At 35.4% G+C, this 23089-nt stretch overlaps 1 protein-coding gene across 5 annotated transcripts in view; it reads right to left on the reverse strand.

Moving 5' to 3' along the window:
* Positions 1-8837: 8837 nt before the first annotated feature.
* PCNX1 (pecanex 1) overlaps positions 8838-23089 on the reverse strand; it is an 83383-nt gene continuing 69131 nt past the window's right edge. For all 5 annotated transcript variants that reach the window (XM_034417686.2, XM_034417685.2, XM_034417683.3 and 2 more), the window contains 12 exons: positions 22441-22499; positions 20785-21000; positions 19872-20125; positions 18871-19101; positions 18352-18452; positions 16882-17032; positions 15160-15390; positions 13575-13849; positions 12438-12643; positions 10623-11062; positions 9720-9860; positions 8838-9119 (listed from right to left, as the gene is read on the reverse strand). In XM_034417686.2, coding sequence (XP_034273577.2) covers positions 8979-9119; positions 9720-9860; positions 10623-11062; positions 12438-12643; positions 13575-13849; positions 15160-15390; positions 16882-17032; positions 18352-18452; positions 18871-19101; positions 19872-20125; positions 20785-21000; positions 22441-22499 — 2446 coding nt within the window. In that variant the 3' untranslated portion in view covers positions 8838-8978. The remainder of the gene's footprint in view (positions 9120-9719; positions 9861-10622; positions 11063-12437; positions 12644-13574; positions 13850-15159; positions 15391-16881; positions 17033-18351; positions 18453-18870; positions 19102-19871; positions 20126-20784; positions 21001-22440; positions 22500-23089) is intronic.

Consider the following 23089-nt stretch of genomic DNA (forward strand, 5'->3'; position numbering starts at 1 on the left):
TCATTGGAGACAAACAAAATAGCTATAAAGTTCTGGCACTGGGAGAGGAAAAGAGATAAAAAATGTTAATGCAAAACATTCAACGTTAAGGGAAATTTTTCAGACTGGAAATTCAGAGCCTATTTATAAACAACTGCTCTAAGCAATCAGAGACAAAAAGAAGGGCAGTGCAAGATTATCTCAGACAGGAGATGGACAAAGTAATTCATCCTCTTGATTTCCTTGTCAGGGAGTTCCTCCCTAGAGAAACAGATAGAGGATTGTACTGTCATCCAGTTTTCAGGCTCACTTATATAGGAACATATTTCTCAGCTTAAGGGAAGATACAAAGCAGAGCTTTGGTAATTCATAACTAGTTTGGATGAAAGGACATTTTGGTTTAAGGCAGCTGATACAGTTTCCAAGGAGGCTTGCTCATGTCTGCGGATTCTTTTGTGGTGATAGGGTATTGTAGATGTTTTGACTCCCACAGCTTGCTTTAAACTGTTGATATCCATCATGGCTTCGTTCCACTGCACCATTAGCATAACACTCCTATTTCAGATGATTTTGTATCTATCGTCCTGGTATTAAAATGCTTTCATCTCTGTGCCTGAATCCTGTTTGTGCTTACTTTTTTTTTTTTAAGAACTGAAGCTTTACAGTGAAATCCTACTGTTTACTGTGCAATTATGGGGCTTTATGGGGCTCGCTTCCAGGAAATGTGCAGTGACAGTTACAACACAAGGTTGGATTGTTGTTGCCATCTGCTGGAGGCATCGTGTAAGTTCACAAAAAAATTCAAGGGGTAAAATCCAAAACTGGATTATTTTGAAAATAAAACAAATGTGCTTTTTGCTTGGGAAGGGAACGCTTCATTAAGAAATAAGTATAGCAACAGCAGTATTGTGTAAGCATTCTACCAAAGGAATTGATTTGGAAAACATAAAAATAACATAATGTGCCTTGGATTTGCTTAGGGCTCAAGTCGAACTCCCTAATCGGAAATGTGATTCTGTTGTTTCCCATTGATAATTATGGAAATAAATAGTTACAATTTTTTAAAAAATTTCTCCCACAGGAACTAAAGGGGGCTTAATCATGCCAAATTTCCAACTAAAAGGTTCAAGTATTTTCTGCTTTGTGACTTATAAGTTGTTATTTAAATGAAGTGGGGGGAAATTTACAATCAAACCTTCCTATGATGAGCTAATTAGATCTAGTCAGTTTTAAATTAAAATGTTCAGATTTTGTTTTCAATAGAAAAAGAGCCTCTTTTGAGATTTCCAGGAAAAATACACATATGTATTTTGAGGGCAACTCTCACAAAACGGCCCGAAGTCACTTAGGTGAGATAGGTGGTATAGACATTTTATAAATAAATAATATTCCAGTACACAAATAGTCCTAGTCAAAAAAACTGTAAAAATTCATAAAGTTAGATGTTATCATTTGTGTGAGTAGGGACACTTCAAATAGGAACAGGAGGACTATTATATATATTTGTTGCCTTGAGTTATTTATAAAAAAATAATGAAGGTGGATTAAAAAACATCTTGAAAATTTGGATTGCGTGCGAATTGCTTCTTTAACCCCTTTAACCACACAAAATGTGTGTGTGTGTGCACACGTGGTAATTTGTACAAAATATGTATACATCACAGGTATATCATAGCTAGAGATGGCAGGCATAGATGGCAGGCATAGTCATAAACATCAGATATGCAGATACTGAAAACCTTAGTCTGAAACTGGCTTACTTGGCAGAAGTCCTGCATGATTTGGCAAGATTAGTCTCTTTACAAAAAAGAAATGAAACCATAACCACTGGGAAGATTTGTCCAAGGCAGAAAAAAGAAATCAAAGCCTTTATAGAAGACTATTTTGCTGGTTTTCAATTCTAACCTTTTCCCTGCTACCTTTCTAAATCAATGAACAATTAGATGGCCAAAGAAGACACCTGATCATTGTTGGCATAATGGTATTTTGTAGTATGGGAACTACTAGTTCCTGCTTCATTAACTTCATTCCTTCCCCCACTCCCCATTAGAGAATTTTGGTAAATCAGAAGAGGTTTGTTTTTAACTCGAATGCCACCAAATTTATTTTATTTATTTATGAAATTTGGTAGCCACCCATCTTATGACAAGGGGAATCTGGGTGGTTTACAACATTAAAAAAAATCATAGAAAGCACAACATAACAAGAATAATAATGGGGGGGACAAACGGGGCATGGGGAGGTGTTCACGTGCGCATGTGCAGGGGAGCGTGGGGGGGGAGTCACACACACATGCACAGGGGGCGGGGCACGGGGGGTTGTGCATACATTGCATTATGGATGCATCACTGTCCTAGATACTAGTTTGGGATTATGGAGAACCATGTTCAGGATCTATCTTAGCCATGGAAGTTAACAGGGGACTATTTAACCCCAATAACAGAGTTATTGCAGAGGGGAAAAATATAGGGTTGGTACATATACTGTGGTAAGCTCTTAGAAGAAGGGCTTGATATAAATAAATCAAATTAAATTCTCAGTCCTAGTCAGAATCACCATTAAACAAGTCTTTAACTAACCACATTGGTATTTTTTTTATTTTTAACATAGGCCAGTATAGTACTTTTGGATATGCTCATTATATTTTTATGAACCTTTCGATTTAATCAAACTATTTTCCCAAAAAGGTACATTTTCCCATCGAAATGTGGTAAAAAGTATTTTCAAAAACTACTGTGCCTTCTAATTTTTGTTATATTTGCAGGATACTGCCTCATCAATATAAAATGATCTATTCTGGCTGATAGATGGCTAGTCTGGCTGACAAAAGCATGCAGATGTTAAATTATAGTTTTGATATTTCTTATGGCAAATGATTTACATGTCTTCACTCATTTCCACCCCCCCCAATTATATGTATTATTCATAAGACTCTACATGCTTTTTGTTTATACCTTTTTGACAGTTGTCTTCCCTCCTACCATTTCCCATTCTATCCTGATCACTCTATCTTGCTTTTTTACTTCTCACACAATGTAATTCTTCCCCCTTCATTGTGCTCCAAAGTCTACTGTATTGCCAAATGGCATCAGTTCCTCTATTAAAATATTGGCCTTCATCTAGCACAAACTTCTTTCTCTCATCTTCCATTAGCTCATTTCTCTTTCAGAATTATTCACATCTTTCATTGTTCCAACAATACAATTTCTAAAATGCTTTGTCTTTCCTCTCTAGATCCAACATTCCTTCATGAAATTTTACTTACCAGCACCAGCTCCTTAAATCACCTTCCGAGTTGTGATCAAAATCTCTGAAGATCATTTATTGTGTAAGAATGATCTATCTGGTAAGAATGAGAAACTGTGAAGTCTCTGCATCAATTCTTAATTTAATCAGAGGATTACTGCATGGCTAATGGCCATAAGCAATCTTTATTCCTTGGTTTATCTGGTTTTATATTTTGTATAAATTTGCAAAAATTCTTATAGACAGGACAAAAGCAAAGATAAAAAACAAAGTAGGAAATCTATCTATCCAGGTTTTGAATGGTTGATTTTGAATGTTCCTGTATTCTAAGTATTTTTTTTCATACTTAAGTAGGATTGGCACACTTTATTTCGTTTGGCATGTTTCTCAAATCCACATACTCCTCATGATTTCAATCATAATTCAAAGTGCTGCATACAGACAATCCCCTCAAATATACCTGCGGCTAGAAAAGGTCACTATCAGAGGGTCTCTTTTTACAGAGTGAATAATATTGGTCGTCAAGTGATCTTACCTCAGCCTATGTGTGTGACTCAGAGGTGGGTTTCAAATTTTTTTTACTACCGGTTCTGTGGGCGTGGCTTGGTGGGCGTGGCAGGGGAAGGATACTGCAAAATCTCCATTTCCTCCCGATCATCCGGGACTTGGGAGGCAGAGAATAGATGGGGGAGGGGCCAGTCAGAATTTTTACACTGGTTTTCTGAACTACTCAAAATTTCCTCTACCGGTTCTCCAGAACTGGTCAGAACCTGCTGAAACCCACCTCTGGTGTGACTGTGTATGTGCATGTGTTACTGACTATTACTATAATCTTATATAAGACCAACCTCAATTTTGGGAGGGGAGGGAGACGCCCTGGGTCTTCGGAGAAAGGCGGCATATAAATTGAATTAAATAAATAAATAAAATAAATAAATATGCCCTGCTGCAATTTATCATTGCACTGCTGGTGGCGTTCCGGATTCGTTTCAAGGTGCTGGTGCTTACCTATAAAGCCCTACATGGCTTAGGCCTGGGGTACTTACAGGACCATCTCCTGCCGCTCTCCCATCGTCCCGTGCGCTCTCACAGAGCGGGCCTCCTCAGGGTGCTGTTGGCCAAACAATGTCGGCTGACAGCCCCCAAGAGGAGAGCATTCTCTGTGGGAGCCCCGACCCTCTGGAATGGATTGCCCACCGAGCTCAGGACAGTCCCCGACCTCCTTTCCTTCAGTCGCGAGCTGAAGACGTGGCTCTTCCGTCAACTCAACTGATCCGTTGGGTGTACACTGTTATAATTTTAAAGTGTTTTAATTGGGGTGTTGATTTTAATTTTATCTTGTTGTGATTTGTATTGGAAATTGTCATTTTGTAAGCCGCCTTGAGTCCCTCAGGAGAAAGGCGGCATATAAATCGCAATAATAAATAAATAAATAAATAAATAAATAAATAAATAAATAAATAAATCATGAATGTAATGTGAATAATGACAATTGCAGGAGCAAAAGTATAGCATGAGTACAGTAAAATGCACATCTGAAAAATGCAAAGCAATAAATGACAGCTTTGGAGCTTGGCAATAGAATACATAAAGTCATTTCTATTCAAAGAACAGAAGAGAAGGTATATTAACCAGAACATTTTCACCATTGTTTTTCAAGGGAAAAAGAGTAATGAAGCATACAACATCCATGCATAGTTGTTTAAAAGTCTTCGATATGAAAAAACTGAACATGAAAATAAAACAAGAGACAAGAAGATCTTTTTTTTTAATTTCATTGTTTTTTCACTGTCAATACTGTCTTTTCAAAGCAACATGTTACAAACAAATCCTGTCAACTTTTCCCAGTTTTAAACAGCGACAATATTTACAGGCTGTTTCAAACAACATACACACATCCACGCGCTCATACTCTCACTGACACATACAAAGTACACATAACCCTATCCCTGGCAAGTTCTCCATATGCTGGTAAAGGCAAAGCACATATTCTATTTTCCAACTCATTTTATCTTCGCCCTCCCTTATTTAAGGTAATAATAAGCAGTTCATTATCTGGCTGAGTTCAGATAATAACAAGTCTGACTTTTAACCTTTGTGACTTTTGTCATCCATTTGGGTTGTTTTAAAGTTAGTATAAATATCTAAATGGTATTTTCAAATATGTTTGCTGATGAACGGTGTATACAAATCTATGAAGCCTTTTAGAGCAGCCATCTTTTAAAAAATTTGGGGACAATTTGATATGGGCAGTAGCTCCCACCAAGGTCTTATGTACTCACCACCATTTTACTAAGGCACACATTAAATACTGCTATAATTGTTGTCTAGCATTGCAGGGCTAATGGCATCAGGTTACCAATCACCAAGTAGGACCAGACAAGTAGAACCTATATAATAGGTAAGAAAAATCTCTCTTAATAAAATTAGGTATATAAAACCATGGTGGCTGAATCTATAGCTAATATGAAATATTTAGGTATGCTTTGAAAAGCTCTTTCAAATGCACTAGTCCATTGGTAGAGTTATTACCACTTAAAATATATAGAACTGAAGGGCTGGCGTCACTGCTTCATCTCATCTGTTAAGAAGGCATTTCAGTTTGGGTAAAATGTGCCCCCAAATCTAAGTTTTCAAAGGCCTCTTCCATAACACTCCGTACCATCTATTCCATATTTTCACATAACATTGCAACTATGCAACTAGTCATTCTCCAACAGCAGCAAGCATGGGTAGAAAAAGCAACAAATAATAATAATAATAAAAAAACACCTTGTAAAAGATATAATTTTTTCAAAAACATTTCCTTCCCTCCATATCTATTTCCTAGGTTACAAGAACATCTACAGAATATTACCTCAATATTGAGCAATAATAAGATTTTGTTCTTTATGAAAATTAAAGCATTTCACGAGGTGGGTGAGGTAAAAGAAATTTCTCCTTTAATTTCCCAAAATATTAACTGGGAAGCTAAGTATACGTCTGTGATTTTACATTAAATTAGTGCCTAGATGGATTATCAGTTTATTATGCATATATTTATAAACATTGATAGTAGGCAAATTAACTTTCATAAACTTTTTCTACATAAATATTATAGCTTAATATAGAAATTAATTTAGTGGATTACTAGTTTTGTACAAGACTTAGTATCAAATGCAAAAAAAAAAAAATTGTAAAGTTTTCAGAATGCTTGTCATAACTATTTGAAGAAATTAAATGAAGAAAGCCACCAAGTCCACATATGAAAAACTGCAAAACAATTAATTTGGCTTCCAAGCTCATATACTGCAACAAGCAAAGAAAAAAGTTTCATAAACACTAGTTAATCCTACATTAAGGATAATCCACCAAATTATTGGGAGATGAACATCTTAAAAATCTGGAAATAAAATTAGATATTATTTTCATGAATGCTAATTAGATGAGATTTATATCTAACAAAGGTGTGATTGAGATTGTGCTAATCAAATAATTTGTTTTCAATTATTTAAACTAAATTTATCACATTCTAAATGTATCTAGATATATTAGAAGTCTTGAAATTATCTTCTCTTTCAATATACCTATTTAATTTCAAATATAATCATTAGTGTGGAGTAGCCTATGTCACAGAGTGCCATTTCTGTTCCTATTAATAATTAAAAATAGGAAAGAAAAATCTTATCAGAAAAATCCAATTTTCTATATTACGGTGTTCATTGCCTCATTCAAGCTAACCTTCAAAAGCACTCTCTTTATCAATGGATTTAATATATACAAAATGACTGATTAATCTTTTTGAAAGGTAGATTGCATTTTCTTTCTGTTTGGGAAAGTCAAAAAGATAAATGAATATTTAATTGTCAATTAAAATGTGAAGATGGCTGACCAAAACTCAGAAAATGATTTTTCTCTTGTTCATAAAATGATGAAAATATGATAGTGTCAGGGTTTAAACTGGGAGCATTCAGACATTAGCAGGTGATATATATTTTACCAGAACAGCAAAATCTTTTTGAAGCTTTTTTCTATATTTTATTATTAAAGCTGCTCCCCTGGACAAATTTTGTGGTTTTCAGATTCTAGCAAGAGTTATCTGCAGCAGTGAACAGCTTTGCAAAGTATGGTCAAGATTGTAATGCAGTAAGAATGACATTTGAATTTTACTTTAATGTACTCAGCAAGTTGCAAAGACTGTTTTTATGGTATCAGATTGTTCATGTTTTGACATTATTTGACTACGTTCATAAAGTGTACAATGGTTATGTTTCACTGCAATTTCTTGCTTGTAAGATTACCCATGCATAATTAACATAGGAATAGTTCAAAAATAAAAGATGGCTGCTTCTAAAAGCTACAACTGCAAATTGTTCTGTTTCCTATTGAGCCCAGTTTCAGATCACATAAAGGAAACAACCACTACATATAAAACTTTCCATTAACATTGTGAGCAAGTCATAGAAACAGCAAGATAAAAAATTGCAACTTTGTCCCCTTACTCTGTTGCTGTTTGAGTAACTTGTTTCCCTGAAAACACACACTAAAAATTCCAATCAGTAAAAATCGATGATATGCAACATAAATCAGTTTCACAGTTATATGCAAAGTACAATTATTATAGAATATATAATTATTGAAAATAAATTCAAGTCACAGAACATAATAGCAACTAAAGGGAGCTAAAACGCAAAATGATACAGATAATATGATACAACATGCCTTCTGATTTTTATCCTTTAATTTTTTTAAAAAGTAAACTATTTTGCTTAATAAAGGAGTAAGTCCCAGAACAGAGATAAAGTCACAACCTTATTTAAAACAATGTATCTCATCCAGTTTTCCATAAAAAGAAAAGCAAACATTTTTTCAAAGGAGCCCAGTAAAGTACTTTTGTTGACTCCATATTGGAAAGTAACAAAAGTAGAGGAAGAAAATGCACAATTGTATGACTGAGCCCATTATGTAAAAAGATAAAATTTACGTTATCAATTGGTTTCACCATGAGTTAGGCTTCCCTGGAGTTTTCTCCTGTAATTACTGGTTAATCTACCATATATTGTAAATGGGAAAGAATAAATAAGTTGTTGGACAATTTTGTAGCCAAAAATGAATCAATGGTATTTCCTAACATCATATGAATATGGAGGTGAAGGTGACTAATCCCAAAGGCAATTTAAATAACACTATTTTCTTTTTATATATATATATATATTTATATCAATAAATGTTCTGAGCAATCTCAGATTTTTGTAGTGCATTGCCATAAAAAAAATAGTGCAGTTTTCTCAATGATCTTTTTTCCCACTTAGAAGAAATAAGAAGTTTAAAATCTGGTTATACTTGCAGTTAATGAAACATTCTATTCAGCTTCACACTGACCTCGACATTTATACAATTTTCAGTTGCTTCAAAAAATGAACTGAATCTACATTAATGAGACAAAATATTTTGGCAAGACAATTAGAAAAAATGAGATGCTCCTGTTTTGAAACTTGGAAAATGTGGGGTTGTTTTAAAGCATTGCAATGGATAAAATAATGTATAAAGCAAAAGATACATCCTGTTTACCCTTCATGCACAATATTTTCTTCAGTAGCTATCTTGAAAAATATCAAAAGCACCCACTTAATTCTTTTGGAGACTGACATCCTACCCTTAACTTCATATTCAAGTCTCTTCCTATTACTTGAGCTGTAGAGTATCCTTCTCGGACTCCTTACTTCATTTCTAAACATTGTGGAGATGGACTAGGCGTTAATTGTCCAAGAAGATCACACTTCAGCCCCAAGTTCCAGGACTCCGGTTTCAATCACTGCAACATATTTGTCTTCAATTTGGACGAGCAAGATGGTTTTGTCTATATGGGACCTATGCCCTGGATCTCTGCTGCAAGGCACCCAACGGTGAATCACCTAGCAGGGGTAGCAAGAAAAAGAAAATATACTCAGCAGTGATACTAGAACTTTGTCATTCTGAAGTAATACATGCAGGCTATGTGAGAAGATCAAGATTAGGCTTTCAGGTCTTACTTATTTATGTTGTTGCTCCAGCACAGAAACTATTTTGATTCTACTCTTGAAAGTTATTGGTAAGAACCTCCTCTGCTATAATACTGAGAATAAAATAATAGAAATATTCCCATATTTCACAGGAGAAAATACGTTCTAGAAAGCATTCAGAACTGTAACAAGGGAACAGGAAATGTCATACTTTGGTAAATAGTGCACTTCTTTATGTATATTTCCCTCACATGGATTTAATATACTATGCTCTTACTGTCCAAGAAACTATGCAGAATTGATAGGGTCTTAAGTTGTTGTTGTTTTAAAAAACAGTTAACTTAACTTTTAAAAAGTTAAGAATTCCAGAACACATGACACATATTCCCGTCTATCATTATAATTTAGAATTTGTAAAATTGGCTTTTTCTTACTGCTCCACTTTTTGAATTTACATACAATCAATATAACCTCTGAGCATGCCAATAAAGGCGGCTGAGGAATGAAACTTACATGGCCTTCCATGCCTTCCTGAGGATTCCAGTCTTTCCAGCTGTTTCTTCCAGCTCTTAGTCTTATCATTTCATCTGGCCACTGCAGTTCTTTTCTTTTGGATAAGTTGATCCCTTCCAAAACCTGGCTAGGATCTATTATCTAAAAAAAGCAGCTTAAAATTAGTGCTATGCAAAAATTGAGTTTGAAATTTCCCGTTCTGAAATAGTTCAAAACTTTTTCAACTGAAAATGTTTTGCATATCCTCCAAGTATAATTCGATTCCAAACACTATAAACCACAGACAGCAAAATAAGAAGGGAGATGTATTTCCACAACCATTAGAGAGCCCCAGGTTTCACACTCCTACAATTAGTTTGAGTAGAACAGAGAAAATGTGATATAATTCAGTGTTTCCCATTAATGCTTTTCTTAGCTTCCAAACTTGGGTCATCAAGCTTGGATCTCAAACCAACACTAGACAAGCAAGCCTATTTAATGTAAAAACAAATACTTGCTTAATTTTCCACCTAACAGCATTGTTATAACATTATAGAAAACTATTGAAATAGCTTTAATACTTAACGTACACCATATTTTTCTGTAATACAAAGATCTCTATTCCCTGACCATATCTTTGCCTTGTTCATTCTCTATCCTTTAGCGAATGTATACCCTGAAGGACCATTTTCAAAGTGTAGCCAAAGCACAGCACAGCCCTAGAGAATACCAGCTGTTAAGAGGTGTTATATCTGAAGTCTTCGGTGAATTCTGTATATTAAGAATTAGTTTTTCATCCCACAGTGTTGCATTCCAGAAGTGTAGGGAAGATTAAAAAATTAAACCCATAACTGTCCAGCCATAAAAATAGTCATTAGATAATAATGGGCATATGAACCAGATCAATTCCAACATTTCATTTACCTGAATTCTGTAAACAACATCATCCCTTTTGGTTTGTGTCTGGTTCACAGGGCTCACATTTGTGCCTGCCTGTGAATCAGTGACATTTGTCATTCCATCGGTCCCTAAAAAGCCAACAAGGGCATGTTGTTTGCAGGCTGGGATGCTCTGACTGGAACTGCTTGAAGAAGGGAGGCCATGTTGCATATTGGCAACAGCAGTCTGGTTAGCGGGTTCCATTTGGTTCACCATGGACAGACGGGACTGTATGGACGATGGAAGATTGCGAAGGGAAAGCTGGCTGGTGGAAGACCGTCGGCAAGGCACAAAGCCTGTGGTGGATGTCCGGAGGGATGAATGACGACTGCTGTAGCAGTATGTTGACTGGCTGGCAACTGAAGCACGAGCAGGGGAATGTCTGATAAGGCTTGACTGCACAGAATGAGCACTCTGGCTGGTGCCTAAAAATAAAATATATTTTATTTTTAAGCAAAGAATAAATGAAATTATTATATGCTGTATAATAATTTTAGATATATGCATTTTGTATATATATATTTATTTATTTATTTTATAGGCTATAGTTTGTTTATTCCAAAGATGGAAAATTGAATGGAAAATTGAAAAACCTATTGGCTTGTAAAATGTGTCTGATAACTACACAGAAGTCCTTCAACTTCCTTCAACGATAAATTTAATTTCCCCCACTTCCGGGTCTTTTATGCCTGATGCTCTTAATCATTGGCAGTCAGTCTGTTTCACCACTGGGGGTTTTTAAGAAGAGACTGGACAGTCACTTGTCTAAAATGGTATAGGGTCTCCTGATTGAGCAGGGGGTTGGACTAGAAGACCTCCAAGGTCACTTCTAGCTCTATTCTGATTGATTGATTGACTATTGCTCTGTATGATAGTTTTCAAAATGTAATCAGCAATTTATTTGTCCTGGACATTTTAGTTTTGGATATTATCATTTGAGGAGGTATAAATACAACTGTTTGATTTGTGTGGTGTGATTTCTACAAAGAACTTCCCACATAGCAATAGCACTAGCACTTAGACTTATATACTGCCTTACAGTGCTTTACAGCTCTACAGATTTACAGAGTCGGCATATTGCCCCCAACAATCTGGGTCCTCATTTTACCCACCTCAGAAGGATGGAAGGCTAAGTCAACCTTGAGCCTGGTGAGATTTGAACTGCCAAATTGCAGGCAGCTGGCAGTCAGCAAAAGTAGTCTGCAGTACTGTACTCTAACCACTGAGCCATGGTGGTTTTCACATAGTTAAAATAATCCTAAGAAACTATTTAAGATAGTCTTGACATAAGGTGCAAAATAAATCCAGATCTTTCCCTTGGTAATGAAATATAGATGTGGTATAATGTAATTAATTAATTAATCAATCAATCAATCACTAAATTGATTTACATACGAAAAATATGATGAGTTGTTGGGTGGCTAATAACTCATTCAAACAATAAAACAGCATAGGTGAAGTGAAAAACCAACAATGACTACCAAGAATGGACCCAACAGAAACTACTCAAAAGGCCATCTAACCTCTCTACCCCCAGACCTGGAACGCATTCTAGTTTTAGCACTTATGGAAAGCTAGCAAAATTAGAGCCAATCTGGTCTTGGAGAATATGGTTTTCCAGAGGGTAGGTGCTATGACAGAAAAGACTTGTTTCCGAAGTCCTGTATCATTTGTTTAATTGAAAGGACATGGTTGACGGGAAGATAGAATTTAAAACAACAACATTTCAAAGATTAATTATCCCAATCTGGCAGTGAGGTATTTGAATGCATACACTCTGAGACACTAGTTCAGTTTTACCTAGGGTGACTGGATGAGAGGCGACAGGGGGTTGCAATCCTACTCCAGATCCCTGCCCAACAGTTGCATTCCCACCTCCTTGAGATACACTGCTCTGAGAATCGTTGACAGTTACACTATTACTTGTGCAGGAAGCACCACCTCCAGCATCTGAGTCTTCAATGTTTCCTCCACTGTTGCAACCAGCACCACAGCCTTTTCTTAACCTGAACATAACAATAAAAATAAAATAAAAATACAATAAAATAACAATAAAAATACAGAAATAAAAACAATAGCAAGCAGACTTAAGAAAGTAGTTATCAGATTCTACCAAAATCTTACAGTCATATCTTGACCTATTATTTTCATGTTTATTTATCATACATCCTACTTTTCTTCCAGAAATTCAAGATGGCATATAGTTCTCCATCGCTGTATCTACCTCATAGCAATTTCTTGAGATAGATAAAGCTGAGCAAGTGGGCCTGGTCCAAAAGTTATTCAACACAACACAATACCAGTTTTCTCAGCTGTTGTAGAATAGAACAGAACAGAACAGAATAGAATTCTTTATTGGCCAAGTGTAATTGGACACACAAGGAATTTGTCTTGGTGCATACGCTCTTGGTGTACATAAAAGAAAAGATACATTTGTACAACACTTAATGATAGTCATAGGGAACAAATAAGCAATCAAATCATATTAGGAAACAATCAATATAAATCTTGAGGATGCCAGCAGTATCCTTGTAGGGATGGGAGAAACAAAACAGGTAAGATTTTATTGCCTAATTTACCTTCAGAAACTTACAAATCATCCCTGGAACAGTGAACTCCAGAGGAAAATAGGACAGTATTGTAATAGTAAGGGAGCATTTGCGCCTGGAAGAGTTTCACAAAGAGCAAACTTTATCCATAGTTAATGTTTTCAGGAAGTAAATAATACAACTGAGATTAAAACTGACTGTTGACAAAATACTGAAAAAGGCTTTCCACATTTCTAATAAAAGCAATATTCTTGTTTTGACAGGAATCTTACTCTGAGTTTGCATCATAAAAAGAAAAGTGATAAAATAAAACAAAACTTTATAGTGTACCATTCTAATTAAATATACTAAAATGAGCAACTGTACTCTGGAGACTTTTTTTATTCACCTGTGCCATGTAGATACTATGAAGTTCTTGATGTTTCCCAGACTGATGGCACCACCAAGAATGTCCTTTAGCTGTTCATGGCTATCAGAATATGAAGTTGTCAGAGGTGAGACATAAATTGGGTATCCAATAGGCTGATCACAAGATGAGTTAATCATGTTCCTCAAAGCTTGTTTTGCATTTTGGATGCTCCCTCTTTCTGGGTTTCGATTGCGTAAGAAGACCAACTCCTGCTGCTGCCCAGCCCAAAGGCCACGAACACATTCCTTATTTACCTGCAAAAACACAGAAATCAAGAAGGTATGTAGAAAATAGTGTGGCAAAATGCAAACCAGACAGCTATAGCTACATGAATCTTACAACATGAAATATTCACTGATTTTATCAAATAAATCTACTAGCACAAAAGTGGTCTAAAATTACAACCATTTTTAAATGTCCCAAAAGTGCTTTTTTTTCAAAAGGCAACTGAACTTTCTTGGTTTTTTTTTTTTCTTTGAAAATATTTCATTTCTCATCCATGAAGCTTCCTTGGTTCTAACTAACTGGTGGGTAACTGAAGAAGCTTGGATGTGAACTGAAACATTTTTAAGGAAAAAAACCCAAGGAAGTCCAAATGCCTTTTGGAAAAAAGCGCCCTTGGGACAACCATGACCTGGATGATTGAGAGTCTCCATAGATGCTTTTTAAATGCATAACTGAAAACAGGATATAGGCACGCACACATACACATTTCCATCCTAATCATAAATACACTCAAGATTTAGACAATTTTAAAATTATACATTAAAGTTTTACCTTTTAGAAAAATAACTAAAATTCATTTAATTACTTTAGAAGCATGCAGCCCCTGTATTTAACTTTATGGAAAGCATTCATGCATATATTATATCATTATTTATTCTACTTTTAAGCGTTTGGCATAAACATATTCAAAATTTGCTTATACACAAGAAGTAGATAAAATCTGTTATTAGTATGCTGTAGGAAGTAAGATGTAGCAAGGTAGTGAGAGATGCTTCTGCTACACTTTTCAGAATTATGGAATTATATATATATATTGTATATATATAATTCCATAATTGTATATATAATATATATGTAGGTCTTTGGTTATTTGGGTTTTCTCCCACGTAGAATTGGAAGTTTCAACAAAGTCTCATTCGTCATCTTCAGGCTGGTGTTTTCGGCTTCGTGCTCCTAGAAGCACGAAGCCGAAAACACCAGCCTGAAGATGACGAATGAGACTTCGTCGAAACATCGCCAAGACACTTCCAATTCTACGTGGGACAAAACCCGAATAACCAAAGACCTACATACAAACACCCGCGAAAACCTCAGTAAATAAATATATATATATAATATGTCTGTAAATCCTGCAGATTTCCTTAATCAAAATATTTAAAAACCTAAAAGAATTTAACATCAGAGAATTGCTTAACAAAATCACAGCATTTAAAAAAGGAATTAAAAAAAAATCAAAACACCAATTTCATACTAGAAAGTAATAAATGCCTATCCTCCCCATTTATTACATCTCATCCTAGAACAGGTAGTCTCATCCCCTCCATTAATAGTATCTTACTTTAATGACTCTGAAGATTAGATAGCGCTTGTTCAACATGATGATCTTGTATTCGTTGGTGCCATCATCCATCACATGGCGAAGGGCAAGTAGGGAGGGAGAATTGGAAAGTACAGCACTTCGCCAAGCAGGGTCCCCCTCATGAGCTATAACCAAGTTTTGTTCATGCGTTGTGATAGCTTCATAGAGAACAGCAGGATCATCATATTCATCAGGAGAGGTGAAATGATCCTAAACCAAAGAGTAAAAGCACTGTTCAATATGAGCCTTCATTGTGAAAAGGGAAATGATTATATTCTAGTCCAGAGTTGCTGAGCCTTGGCAACATGAGGACATGTGGACTTCAACTCCCAGAATAGCAAGTTTGGCTGAGGAATTCTGGGAATTTAGGTCCACACATCTTCAACCTGCCAAGGCTGAGGAACATTGTTTTAGCCTATATTAAAATTATACAGTCAAAGTTTATATTCAGCCAAACACAATCATTTAAGATTGCATCTAGTTATCAGCTTGAGAAAAACATTAAACAATGAAGAATGCTCAGTTTCCCTAAAGGCTAACAAATTTACCACTGTATAAGCATTCATAGACCACAGTCTAGGTTTTAAGCTGAGGTGTAAAACAACTCAGCCGTAAATTTCTCCAGGGATGGATTTGTGACATCTGGCACCATGGCAATACCAAATGCAATTAACAAACATAGTTTTTCTCTTGTCAAAAAAGATGTAAAAATTGCACTTGTTTTTAAGAAACGTATGAAACCAATATATGCTTCTGAAAGTTTAGTATTAAAAAATGAGAAAAAATGAGAAACAATGGAGACCAGGGAAAATTTGATAAACAATACCAGGGAATTTTGTAGTCAGTGATATTGAAAAGTAGTCTGCTTCCCTTCAATTCCTAACTGCTCAATTCTTTCCTTCTCCATTTAATTCCAACTATTTCCCCCAAATTTGCTCAGTCCTGCTCTTTCTTACATGAGGTAACCTTGCAAGGAAAAATAGAAGTTGTTTAAAAAAATACCAAATAGATCTCTTAAAATATCTATTGAAAATATCTATTCACTCTACATTGAATTGCTGATCCTGCTAATATGGACAGTAAAGCAAATTCCTATAACTTACATATCTTTAATTATAAAGCTATTTGTGAAAATAAAACAGGTAACTGAAAAAATATCAAAGCCAATTTGTTTCTTGGAAGTTAATGTTTTCCTTTCCTGATAAATTATCCTAAATAAACTGACAAAGAATGCTATCGCCAGTCAATATCCATGTATTGGAACAACATTCTTTTAATACATTTCAATTATGTATACAAATATACGTGTGAACCAAGCATTATTTATTTATGTATTTATTTTATTCAACTTCTAAAGCCACCCATCTTAGTGAATGATTCTGGTAAATTTGATAAATTTACCAGATGATATATAACCAGAGTCACTTGCTTGAGATGGGTGGCAACAGAAAGTGAATGAGTGAATGAATGAATAAATGTAACACTGAATTAATTTTTACTGTATTTATTGGCATTCATTTCATAATTAATTTTTTTCCTCATACATTACTAAAAGTGACTTCTTTTTCAAGAGCTCCATTTGCTCTTGAATCAACTTTTTACCAATGGGAGAACTGCTACAAACCCTTACCCGCAGAGTTTGAATTATAATAATCTATGTCACCTTCGGCTGATGTGCATGTGTGCAAGCATTCTTTATACCTGATGCAGTTTTAGTGACATGCGTATTCCAGGGACCACCACTTTTCTCAGTAATTCCATGTCTGCAAAAATCCATTCATCTCGAATTGATGATATACGAAAGTCTCCTTTAAACAAGGCATGGAGCCCATACAGGAAAGATTCCAGATTACTGTTTGGTTTGGGAGAGAAACCCCAAACATTAAAGCAAGCATTCAATATTCTAAAATTAGTTGAAGAAAGTAAGATTTTCATTTCTATATAAACATTGTGGGCTGCCCAAGCAAATTTAAATTGCCATCATAAACAAATATAAACCAGAAGTATTTTTAAAAAAAAAGCTGACAATCATTCTTCAGTTCCTCATCTGTCCTGGCTATGTATTTAAGAATGGCTGAAACACTAAAGGGAACTTAATCATCCTCAAATTATTTGGCAGAAAAGTGGCATAAATTCTTTGGGTTAATGAGAACAGCAGTAGTTCTATCTGGAAACTTGCATTACTTTGTACTCTGCAGTTATTTACTGAATAAGCACCTGGCCTATTTGCTGACAAATTACTTCTGTGTCTCAAGAGTCTTTCACTTCCATCGGAATCAATTTTATACTTATTCTATTCTTGAACTTAAAAGGAAAGACTCCCCAAGTACCCTTTTCTTTTTCTCGATGTTTATAGATTGAGCTTGTCCCAAATACCAGCTTGGTGCTGGTCAATGACTACAATAAAATTAAAAGATTCAAAAATGCAAGCATATTCTTTACAGCTGTGTTTCTCAACCTTTGCAGCTTCAAGATGTGTGGACTTCAGCTTCCAGAATTCCACTACCTGAAGTCTGCATATTTTCAAGCTGCCAAGATTGAGAAACACTGCTTTAAAAGTTTGTCTCTCTGAGAAATCTGCCATTAACAGACATATTGAGATAAGGTCTAGTTATGAACCATTCCAAAAAGGAAGCAACCAAAATCAAAGAAAGAGGCAAACAGATCTAAGTAGATCCTTCGTCATCCTGAACTTATTAACCAAGGCCAGAACAGGAACCAGCACTAAATCAACAACCAAAGAAACAATTACACTAATGATAGCAGACAGCAAACTGCACTTCACCATGCACTGATGTGGTTAGCTAGAGTGGCCATGAAACATTCAGATGCAGAAAAGCAAGCTCAGGGAATGCCAAAGGCCTAACAAACAGTTATATTGCATAAAGGAATTGCAACTTTTTAAATTGAAAACATTTTCTTACAATCATCTAGATGAGGGACATCAAGGTCAAAAGGCAAGGCCTAAGAGTTCTAAATACTAAATGCTTATGGAGGAGAACTGCAGCAGGATAAGCTTCCTCTTCCTGTTAAGCATCCTGTCAGAATTTGTCACTAATATTTAGAGACTGAAATTAGCTACTCAAATCTGGTAAGTCAAATTAAGAGTGGGAATGGAAAAGGTACAGCTATATTCTAGGGGACCTATTCTGGAATAATAAATAAGAGTACCTAGCCATATGATGTGAAGCAGTTCCCAGAGCTCTCCGACCAAGAACAGACAGTCCATAGCAAAGGGTAACCAAAGAAGAATCCTTATCTGCATTGAGTGGCTTTGAATAAAAACAAAAACAAAAATTGAAAATATTAGATAAAGAATATAAGATGTTTGTGTGCACCATTAATACCATTATGTTCCATCACATAACTCAAACTGTAACTTTTCCTCACTGTTTTCTACTTTCTTAAGGAAAAAAAAGTGGAGAATACCCAAAATGGGACATTCACTTTAATAAAAGCGGCTGCAAGCCTTTATGTTCCATCATCAGCAAATGAGATATTGTTATTACTGAGTAGGTTCTTGGTAGCAATAAATTCTCTTCAGAGCTAATATAAATACTTTAAGCAAATATATATATGGGACTCAGCTAAGAAGTTCAACTTTCTTCCACATTTTCAGGATTTAGATGTCCTTTGAGAGATAAGACAGCATATCTTCATAGGATTTCTTAATCATTCAAAAGTACTTACTTTTTCTCTCTGAGAGCAGCAATATTCTACCCAGTTGAGATAAATTATACAAAAACTCTCTCTTGAAATCCCTGCTAGCCGATGATCATAATCCTCATCAATATTAGGATTAAATGTAGGGTCTACATCTACGTAATTTTGGTCTGCACATTGTTGCAGTCCTTCCTGCATTGTTTCATTTGATAACCATTCCTCTAGCTTGGGAGATGATATTACATAATAGATGATACCCTACAAGATTAAAAAAATGAGTTATTAGAATATATACATCTGATTGTAACTTTTAAGTATTTAGCAAAATAGAAGGAAAGATTAAACACATCCTCTGTAGATGTTGAACCCTGATGGTTTCTTTACCAGACCCAAGCCATAGTAAGGAAAGGAAAGGTAAAGAAATGGAAAAAAGGAAAATACCTAGATGTATTGTTTTTCTGTTGGTTTACAAGAACAAACCATTTAGAAAAATAGTTTGCACAGTATTTATTATTTTTAATTATTCTGGGTTGGACGATGGAGATTTACATTTGAAGTTCAAATTCCTCACATATTCAATCCCAAAGCAATTTTGCTCACCAGTGCATTTCTAGCCAATATGATTTTTTTTCTATAGGCACATTACCACTTCAGTGAATCACTGAAGTTGTTAAGCTAGTAACACAGTGATTAGGTGAATCTGGCTAACCCATTGGCTTTGCTTGTCAAAAGGTTACAAAAGGTGATCACATAACCCCAGGACACTGCAACTGTCATAAATATGAGTCAGCTTCCAAGCATCTGAATTCTGATCATGTGACCATGGGGATGTTGCAATGGTCGTAAGTGTGAAAAACGGTCATAAGTCACTTTTTTCAGTGCCATTGTAACTTTGAATGTTCACTAAATGAACTGTTGTAAGTTAGGACTACCTGTATATAGCACAGATATTAATAGCTTGGGTAAAACAGCTTAGTACTCATTCGTAAAGAGAAAAGCAATTCTACATTCCTGAGTTAGAGATGTACCTTGACATAGTACGTAGTGAGTATTTTCCTTAGATCAAAGACCTGAAGCATGGAAGCAGCACTGTTGTCGGTGATGCTGTAACCCTCCAAGACATACTTTGTGACTAGAACTTCCCAAGCGAGCCAACGCTGGCCAAAGGCAGCATTAAAAGACAACACATGAGGGATGTGACCAGGTTCACAGCAACAAAACCCTTCATCTTCTTCAACCCCTTCAGTGATAGCTTCTACTTCTCGTTGCTGACAATAAGTTCCTGAAATGAAAAAAGGTAATTCGTAAAAATAGGAGCATTAACACCACCAGTTCTGATAATTTAAAAATAATGATTTGCACTTGCTTTCTGGTAGAAAATGGGATGAGTAATATTGGGATAAGTAATTAAGGACCTTCATGAGTTCATGTTCATTTGATCAGTGATGTCTGTATCATAGGTTTTTTTTTAACTACAATGCTTATACCATTGGAAAGATACCATAAATTACTAAAATAGAATTCACTAATGAAAGAAAAAGTAACAGAATTTTTGTTGAAGTATGTGAGATATCCAATTAAGGTTAGAAATATTTTCAAAGTATGGAGCAGCTCAAACCGTGACTTGATCCAAATAGGATCGAGTCTGAAAGCTGGGAGGCTACAGGAAGGGAGGAGCTTCTCAGCTAGCAGACCCGATCCTTCGTCATCGGAAGAGCACTCCCCATGGAAGAGGACCACCGGACCCACGTTCAATGAGAAAAGAAAAGATTAAGTGAGGTTATAAAATGAACTTCGTTCAGCTCTATTAATTTTATTCGACTCAGAGCATCTCGATCTAAAATATTTATTAATCCAATGGACTAAATTTGCATGTTACAATGTTTGAAGCAGAAAGTAGTACGGGAAGATTAATGAAAAGTGCATTCACATAGATTTTACCTCTGAATTCAAGCCCTCTCAGTTGGAAGGTGACTAAGCCATTGCCAATCTCTATAAGGTGTACAAGTGCATTGAGGTAGTCGGAAGCAAGAATAAAGCAATCTCCAGTACTGTAATTTCCCCATCGCCCCAAGAGTAAGTCTCCACACAGGCTGTGCTGAAGGGAGCGAGTTAAATGTTCATAGAAGATTGAATTCAAGTTATTGTCATCAGAACCTACATGGAGGAGAAACATAATACAATATACTAAAAACATAAATTTATTTTTATAATTCTACTGAAAAATCATCTCAAGATATTACAACGGACTGGGATAGATGATCACTTTAAGAGCTTATAGCTGACTCAACTCCTGACTTTTAGTCATATTATTTTCACTGTAGAAACATTAATGTATGTAGTTCTCTTGGCATCTAGGTAAATTCTTAGCTGGGGCACCCCAAAAGTGAGAGAGATCAGGTGTTGAACCATCTCCAGGAACTCAAGATAGTATCCACAGTACTTTCTTCTCCATTTTTTCTACAATAGTACAATACAGAGATAGCCGAACTACAAATAAAAGATTTGCACTCTTTAGCGCCTAGCATACAGGATTAAACTTTGCCCCTGGTTAAGATTAATTAGTTATTGTTTTACAGATTGTTTTCTATCTTTGGATATACTTTTTTTGAAAAGAGGAATCCAGATAAGAGGACAAGTTGCTAGAATATATCTGGTAGCTTAAATAGGGATTGTGAAAAGAGGAATATTCATAAGGACAGCAGCAGAAGTTTGGGTTTTTTTCCTGAAAAAACAGGAAAAAAAACATAAAAGACGACTCTACATTTATTCAGATGATACAGAAATAGGAAATATTAGTTATAACTTTGAAGTTGCACTTTAGAAAAATATGGTTCTTTAACTGGAGAAAAAGATTTTCATCTATTAGTTGAATTCATCTATTAGATGAATACAGGTAGTCTTTGACTTACGACCACAATTGAGCCCTAAATTTCTGTTGTTAAATGAATCTGGCTTCCCCACTGATTTTGTTGTCAGAAGGTCGCAAAAGGAGATCACATGACCCTGGGACACTGCAACCATCATAAATATGAGTCAGTTGTCAAGTATCTGAATTTTGTTCAAATGACCATGGGGATCCTGCAACGATCGTAAGTGTGAAAAACGGTCATGTCATCTTTTTCAGTGTCGTAACTTTGTAGGTCACTAAATGAACTGTTGTAAGTCGAGGACTACCTGTAGTATGTATCACATCATCTAAGAAGACAACTGATAAAAGAATATAGATAAAATCAATAAAACAAGCAAGATATTTGAATGATTAAGGAACATGGTATCTAAGATTGAACTCTATTTGTTGCAAATCAATTTAAAGTAAATTGCTAACAATTCAACAAAAAAATCCTATTAAGATTTATCCTCCATAATACACTTCTCAAAGACAGAATCCTAATGTATGTTATAAAAGGTAAATACTGTTGCACATACACAATGTACTTATCTATTAGAAAGTGCTCTTCCCCACCCCCTTAAAAGATGCAAAATATCGTCTTTCATCGGGTTAATTTTGGTTTCCATTCAAAAAAAGGTATGGACTGAATTGAGCCATTGCACAATCCACTCAACAGCTCACCTGCCTACTTTCATCAATATTACCTGGGTTTCTGTCAAGCTGAGAAGCCAGTCTTGTGTTTGAGTGATCCACTCGTTTTGTGCTGAAATGAAGACAAAAAAGTAGTGTTACTTGTACTCCTGAAATGCTTTGAAATGAAGCACCACAGGGTACTTACTCTATCTCTTTTCCTACCATTCTACCCTCCAGACAGAGACTCATTTTTACATGCCTTATCTTAAAATAAGTAAGAAAGAATCTTCTATAGAAGCTAATATACAAGCTAATCCCCAACTGGTGATTTTCCAAAATATTTGATTCCCTGCTACACCATTCCTCTTACAGAACTGAAAACAGGGCAGTGAACAGTGCTAGTTCCAGTTATTTGTTTTCTGATAAGAGAAGCTGAGCCAGATATGTTTTCTGGATGTGAAAACAGATCCTGTCTGTTTTTCAAAGTTCAGAATGATACTTTCATGAATTTTGTGGCAACCAGAAAGCTAAAGTTTACAAAAAACCATTTTAGAAGGGCCTTACAATAAAGAAATCAAAACATTACTAAAATCAGGAGAAACATAGTGAATAATAGTTCGTTAAATTCTGGCAAGACGTGCTAGAAAAACATCAAAATGAGAATGTCTGGCCGGAAAAAAGCAGGTGCATTATTCTCCTGCACTGTTAAACTCAAATCTT

The sequence above is a fragment of the Pantherophis guttatus genome, chromosome 1 (assembly GCF_059756535.1).
Source record: "Pantherophis guttatus breed Tessera chromosome 1, ASM5975653v1, whole genome shotgun sequence".
In the NCBI taxonomy this organism is placed as follows: domain Eukaryota; kingdom Metazoa; phylum Chordata; class Lepidosauria; order Squamata; family Colubridae; genus Pantherophis; species Pantherophis guttatus.